Source organism: Engraulis encrasicolus, chromosome 18 (assembly GCF_034702125.1).
Source record: "Engraulis encrasicolus isolate BLACKSEA-1 chromosome 18, IST_EnEncr_1.0, whole genome shotgun sequence".
NCBI lineage: Eukaryota > Metazoa > Chordata > Actinopteri > Clupeiformes > Engraulidae > Engraulis > Engraulis encrasicolus.
The window spans coordinates 41,611,871-41,619,370 of record NC_085874.1 but is presented as its reverse complement, the minus strand read 5'-3'; the positions used below and the strand labels follow the sequence as shown (position 1 = coordinate 41,619,370).

The following is a 7,500-nucleotide window of genomic DNA, read 5'->3' as shown; positions in this document are numbered from 1 at the left end:
ATAGAGCAAGGATGTCAAACTCAGGTCTGGGGGCAAAATCTGGCCCGCGGGGCCATTTTATTCGGCTTGCGAGATCATTTCAAATGTGAATTAAAGTTGTTCCACATACACCATCAATGTACAATGTAAGAAAAATGTGTGAAGAGTGAATGAAGAGTGTGTGTAAAATGTAACCGATTATTAAGCACATGCACACACAATTTTAGTACATTTAGAAAATAATAAATATTGAGTAGTTTGGCCCGCGACTACCAGATTTTGATTTTGGCCCTCAGTCAATTTGAGTTTGACAACCCTGAGATAGAGTATGTGGTCCTTTTCTTATCTAAGGACAGTCATTGTTGTGTGTGTTATTTGTGTTGTTTGTGGGTGAGTGTTGTTTGGCTTTGAGTGTGTCAAGTCTTGAACAGCAGGCACCACCGGGACTAATCTCGTTACGAGCCACACTTGCACTTGATCTCAATCTTCATTTAATCTCTCCGTCTCTCTCTCTCTCTCTCTCTCTCTCTCTCTCTCTCTCTCTCTCTCTCTCTCTCTCTCTATCTCTCTATCTCTCTATCTCTCTATCTCGCTCCCTCTCTCTGTTTGTCCTTCCTTCCCTCCAATTGTCTATTTGTACAGTATCTACAAAACTCTCTTTTTGTAATGGTATTTGAACATGTAGTTTACGTATATAGAAGAGAGTAGAACGGAAGAACAAAAAGCCTTTATTGTCATTCTACAAGTACAATGCCATTCAAAGCTGCTCCATTTCTGTTTTTTTTTGTAATTCAAATTTTTACTGTAACACACTTAGCATGATTGTTCAGTATACATTTTCAGTGGTACATCATATGAAAAACAAAAATACAGAGGCCAGCATTTCAAGAGTTCAGGTAGTCCCTTTTCAGTAGCATAACATGTAACAAGCTGCTCCATTTGCTAATTAATATTTCAATCAAAAGTCAGCCGTATACATCCCCCTTACCCGACAACGCCCCCCTTAAATCCCCCCACCCACCCCTCCCCAAAGCTTTGGGTAGACATGCCAGTAGGGCTTAGTGTCTGGACAAGGAGCCACCCTATTGGTTGGCCCTGGTCACGTGACTTCCTGGTTTCCGTAGAGACCGCGATGAGCAGAGCGGCAGCCTGTTAGATGCCAATTCAGTAGAGCGTGAGCATGCCAGCGCTGGACACACACACACACATGAACACACACACACACACACACACACACACACACACACACACACACACACACACAGAGCTGACAGTCAGTCGTAGGGAGTTGTTCCTCTGCTCTGTTTGAAGTGCATGCGTTCGCTCCAGTGAGAGGTGAGATCCTTCCTCCGTCTCGTCTCGTCTCGGCCGTCTGTCTTTCCATTCAATACTTTTTCCTGGCGCTTTTACTCCGCACCTCCTGATGTTTCACTCTTCACGTCTCTTTACTGTAAAATCTCTTGTGTTCTACAGTATTCTACCGTAGACAGGCACTGGGCTACCTGATGATCCTTTTTTTTTCTCAGAGCTCTCCTCTATTCTTTTATTTCATTTCTTGTATTTTTCACCCCGTCCACCCTATCCGTTCCCCACACCCTCCCCCCGGCATCTCTCCCCTGTCCTCCTTTTTTCTAATTCTACCGTTTCTTTCCATCTTTCGGTATTTCTCTCTCTTTGCGCTCTCTTTTGCTACTATCAAATAAAAAAAGTTACTTTTCTGTTAGCGCTTACTCTCTATCTCACTCTGCCCCATACCAGCTTGCACACAGACAGCTCTCTGCCTCTCTCTCCCTCTCTCATGTCTCTCTCTCTCTCTCTCTCTCTCTCTCTCTCTCTCTCTCTCTCATGTTCTCATGTCTCTCTCTCCCTCTCTCATGTCTCTCCCTCTCTCTCTCTCTCTCTCTCTCTCTCTCTCTCTCATGTTCTCATGTCTCTCTCTCTCTCTCTCTCTCTCTCTCTCTCTCTCTCTCTCTCTCTCTCTCTCTCTCTCTCTCTCTCTCTCTCATGTTCTCATGTCTCTCTCCCTCTCTCTCTCTCTCTCTCTGGTGATCTTTGTCCAGTCTGTGTTTGCTCAGGTTCTCAGTACTGCATGAGCGCTCGGCTGCACACATTGCCCTGGCTGCTGGACGTGTGTGTGTGTGTGTGTGTGTGTGTGTGTGTGTGTGTGTGTGTGTGTGTGTGTGTGTGTGTGTGTGTGTGTGTGTGTGTGTGTGTGTGTGTGTGTGTGTGTGTGTGTGTGTGTGCGCGTGTGCGCGTGTGCGCGCGTGCGTGCACGTGTGTGGGTGTGTGTATATTTGTGTTTTGAGCTGTGTGTTTGTATGTGTGTGTGTGTGTGTGTGTGTGTGTGTGTGTGTGTGTGTGTGTGTGTGTGTGTGTGTGTGTGTGTGTGTGTGTGTGTGTGTGTGTGTGTGTGTGTGTGTGTGTGTGTGTGTGTGTGTGTGTGTGTGTGTGTGTGTGTGTGTGTGTGTGTGTGTTTTGAAGGGAGTGTGTGTACAATTGTTTGCAAATGTCCTTAAATCGGCTATGTGTGCAATTTTGTGTTGAGTTCACATGTCCCCAAATGTCATGTAAGTGACTAGACTGAGCTGAAGAGAGTGTAGTCATTTCCTCCGCCAAGGAGGTTATGTTTTCATTCGTTTTGTCTTGTTTGTCTTGTTTCTTAGTCAGCAGGATAACTCCAAAAGTTATGCACAGATTTGGATGAAATGGTGTGTTGGAGTTGTTGGAAATGACTTAAGGAACAAGTGATTAAATTGTTCTTGGTGATCCAGAGCACGATCCGGATCCATGATTTTTTTTTTTTTGCAGGATTCTTCTCCATTGCGGGATAGGGAGATTTTTTTTTTTGACATTCCAGTTTCTAACAGAAAAACAAGACAGAAAGAAAATGTAGGTTGACACATAGAGCGCGTATGTATACATGCAATTCAGTATCCCGAATATGAGGCATATCCCGGTTATGATCATATTCGGGATAAGGTGTTTATATGAGCACAGAGCGTAATATCCCAGTCAACATTCTTGGTCGTTATAGAATTCTCTTCTAATGCGTATAGCCTGGATACCAGCGACAGCGTTCTATGGGAAGCCCCTGTATCCGGGATAAGGTGTTTACATGCGGCAGTATCCCAGCTTCTGTCGGAATACTCCACCTAGCATATCCCAATTTTTCAGTATCCCGAATAAGGCCTTATGTGTGTTTATATGCTCAACCGCAAATTCGGGATACTTAATATCCCGATCATATTCGGGATACTGAACTACATGTATACGCACTCAGTGTCAAATGTTCTATCAAACAGCTTCCCTGCACTCTCTTGTTTATAATGTAGTCTTTTTTATAATGTGTAGGCATTCATAATGTACTCATTTATAATGTAGTCATTTATAATGTAGCCATTTATAGCTAGTCTCAGCTCGTAATATCTAGTCTCAGCTCGTTCGGCCATGCCTGTCTCTGCCACTTAAAAGTGGTTGTGAAAAACTGTCTGAAAAACTGAAAATGTGTCGACAATGACTATGAATGGTTTGTCGCTTTTGATGACATCATTAATGCTTCTACAGGCCCTGCCGCGGCCTAACGGTAGGGCAATGGGTTACTATGCCGGCGACCTGAGGTCGATTCCGGCCCGGGTCATTTGACGATCCTCCCCCGTCTCTCTCTCCCTACTCATTTCCTGTCTCTCCTCCACTGTCCTGTCCAAAATAAAGGCATAAAAGCCATAAAAATGCTTTAAAAAAAATAATGGTTTTAGAGCCGAAAGGTGCAAAGTATGCACGTTAACTCTGATTAGGCCTTAAAGTGATACTTAACATTGAGTCCTATGAGACCAGTTAGCCGCCAGCTCAATGGTAAAACCTTATTATTTAACTGAAGGGGAGGTGTAAAATATAATGGGACAGTATCACTTAAACTGGAGACTGGTTGTTGTGTTGCCTAGCTGTTGTGTGTGACTAGCTGTTGTGTGTTGACTAGCTAGTGTGTGTTGACTAGCTAGTGTGTGTTGACTAGCTGTTGTGTGTTGACTAGCTGTTGTGTGTTGACTAGCTATTGTGTGTTGACTAGCTGTTGTGTGTTGACTAGCTGTTGTGTGTTGACTAGCTGTTGTGTGTTGACTATTTGTTGTGTTGACTAGCTGTTGTGTGTTGACTAGCTAGTGTGTGTTGACTAGCCCGTTGTGTGTTGACTAGCTATTGTGTGTTGACTAGCTGTTGTGGCCTCAAACCTGCTATTGCCATGTAAGTGTACAGCTCTGTGTGTGTGTGCGCAGTGTGTGCGTGTGCGCGTGCAGTGCTTGCGTGTGTGTTTGTGCGTGTGTGCTTGTGCCTACGGGTGTTAACTGACCAGTCTATTCTCTTCTCTTCTCTTCTCTTCTCTTCACTTCTCTTCTTTCCTCTCCTCTCCTCTCCTCTCCTCTCCTCTCCTCTCCTCTCCTCTTCTCTTCTCTTCTCTTCTCTTCTCTTCTCTTCTCTTCTCTGCTTGCAGCCCTCCGCGCCCCCCCATGAACATGAACGAGGCCCCCATGCTCCCCACAGGAGCCCCCACCCCCACCAAGAGGTGAACACACACACACACACACACACACACACACACACACACACACACACACACACACACACACACACACACACACACACACACACACACACACACACACACACACCACCCTGCTCCCCACAGGAGCCCCCACCCCCACCAAGAGGTGAACACACACACACACACACACACACACACTAGGCATGGTACGGTTTGCGTTGCAAACCGAGACCGTACGGTTTGCATGTCACGGAACGGGGTAGTGGGCAACCGCACGGTGCCCACGGTTTCAAAAAAAAAAAAAATAGAGTGACCACCGGCGGACGACGCTATTAAAATCCTACTACTTTTACAAGCATAAAACACAAAGACTACGTAGGATATTGAGTGTGGAAAGACTGATTTCTATCAGCCAACTGAAAGACATAACAGCATGCGCCAGCTGTAGCCTACAAGCAAGTGCAGGTCGGTCAGCAACGTCACCCTCTCCCCCCTCTCTCTCCACGTTAGCGCAAGTGACTGTTCCCAGCCTTTATGCTGACCATTTTAAATTAAATGAACATGAATTTACAAACAATGACAGATTAGCAGAACAAAGTAGACTATGACTTACGTTACAGTAGCCTAGTGTAGGCTATATCCACGTGGCATTGAATGGGGATTCCGGACGGCAAAATGCGAGATAATTGAACATATCCATCAGATTCACTGTGCTGTCCTTAACTGCAATCAACTGTAGGCCTAATTATATGTAGGCCTAGCTAGTTAAACTCTGATGGACGGAAGGGGACTTTGTGCTGTTGCCTAGTTAACATTGATGTTTAACACTATAACAAAAATAAAATTTGACTGTTTTAAAAGGCTCAGCTTCACAGGAGTTTTGTGAAACATTCTTGTGCATACACTTCTAAAAAAACGATCTTTTAAAATTATTTGTTACCTTAACCTTCACATTTTAACATAACATAACCCTATCACTTGTTCACTTAAAATTGAATTTGACTTCTGATTTTACTTCTATGCTTCTCACGGCCGGCAGTTTCATGATAGGAAGCAACTGATTCATAAGCGCAAAACTCGCAGAAAGCGGTATCAAAATAAAAGTACAATTCGTTCTCAGTGTGTCATTGACCAAAATAGTCATACTACACTGACCTAATGGTCCTATTACCTACAGGAGTGTAGCTGTTTTATTTTTACACGTCAAATGTGTTATAGCATGTAATATTTGAATATTTGTCAACTTAAAAGTTAGGACTTAGTTCTCCCTTTTTGTGAAATAAATGGAAGCATGTTAAAATCATTGATATCTTTCCTCTTTCAGTTGGGTTAAATGAAGTCAAATTCAACATACCCATGATAAGCTTACATTTTCATTCAAATTTTTATATAATACATTTTATTTAAAAAAAAAAAAAAAAACAGAACCGTACAAAACCGAAAACCGTGACCTTGAAACCGTGATATGGACCGAACCGTGACATTTGTGAACCGTACCACCCCTAACACACACACACACACACACACACACACACACACACACACACACACACACACACACACATACACACACACACACACTGGGTGTCTTGTGTGTTTGTGTTCAATACATTTTTTTTTTTAATAAATAAAGGTAGGGTAAGTCAGTTTCCGTCTACTGGACACTTGTGTGTGTGTGGGCGGTGTGTGTGGCATTTGTGTGTGTGCATGCCCGTGTGTGTGTGTTCATGCGTACGCGTGTGCTTGTGTGTGCGTGTCTCCACTATCTATTGTGCCCACATGCCATCATTTCATTGTGTTGTGTCATTACAGTGTAGGTGTGTGTTCAGAGTGTGTTGCCATTAGAATGTGTGTGTTCAGAGTATGTTGTCACTAGAGTTGTAGGTAAGTGTTCAGAGTGTGTTCCTCGTGTCTTTAGTTACAGTGTAGGCACGTGTTCAAAGTGTGTTCCTTGTGATGTGTTCATTATCAGCTGCAGTGTGTGCATTTGACCATGTGGGGGCACCTGCTGACCCCAAATCCACAGAGTCAGCTCCACTGGCGTAATCTGAACTCCAGGGTTGAAAGGCCCACCTGGGAAACTCCCAACTCCTATTGTCATTGTGACACAGCACTCCACAGCACACAATTGCACACTGCACCCAAAGAAATTTCATTTATGTCTCACCCGTGCAAGGGGGCAGCCCCCAATGGCGCCCCAACCTAGCGGGTCGGGAGTCAAACCGGCCACCTTTGGGCTACAAGTCTGACACCCTAACCGCTTACCCATGACTGCTCTGTTTAAGCACATGTAGACAGGCACATATATAGACACATGTAGACTATTTATGACTTACGCTAGACCCAGCCACTATGGACCTTACGCCTCTAAGAATCCTGGTTCTAACCTACGTTGACCTTATGACAATCTCTATCTCTTCTTCCTCTGCCTTCCTGCTATCTCTGCCTCTCCTCTTTTCTCTCCTTTTAAATCCATCTCTAACAATGATGTTTTTTTTCCCATTTGTTAAGCTCTTTGAGTTGCATGCCTTGTGTGATACAGTGCTATACAAATACAATTATTATTATTATTATTATTATTATTATTATTATTATTATTATTATTATTTACATGTAGACAGGCAAGTATACATACAGGTCCTTCTCAAATAATTAGCATATTGTGTTAAAGTTCCTTTTTTCCCCATAATGTAATGATAAAAAAATACACTTTCATATGTTTTACATTCATTGCACACCAACTGAAATATTTCAGGTCTTGTTTTGTTTTAATATTGATGATTTTGGCATACAACTCATGAAAACCCAAAATTCCCATCTCAATAAATTAGCATATCATGAAAAGGTTGTCTAAACAAGCCATTAACCTAATAATCTGAATTAACCAATTAACTCTAAACACTGGTAAAAGCTTCCTGAGGCTTTAAAAAGTCTCAGCCTTGTTCATTACTCAAAACCGCAGTATAGGCACATGTAGACCTGGC

At 43.2% G+C, this 7,500-nt stretch overlaps 1 protein-coding gene across 5 annotated transcripts in view; it reads left to right on the top strand.

Moving 5' to 3' along the window:
• The window catches only part of dtnba (dystrobrevin, beta a), an 87,640-nt gene that overhangs the window by 62,895 nt on the left and 17,245 nt on the right, over window positions 1-7,500 (top strand). For all 5 annotated transcript variants that reach the window (XM_063223649.1, XM_063223648.1, XM_063223647.1 and 2 more), the window contains exon 11: window positions 4,466-4,537. In XM_063223649.1, the coding sequence (XP_063079719.1) occupies window positions 4,466-4,537 (72 nt within the window). The remainder of the gene's footprint in view (window positions 1-4,465; window positions 4,538-7,500) is intronic.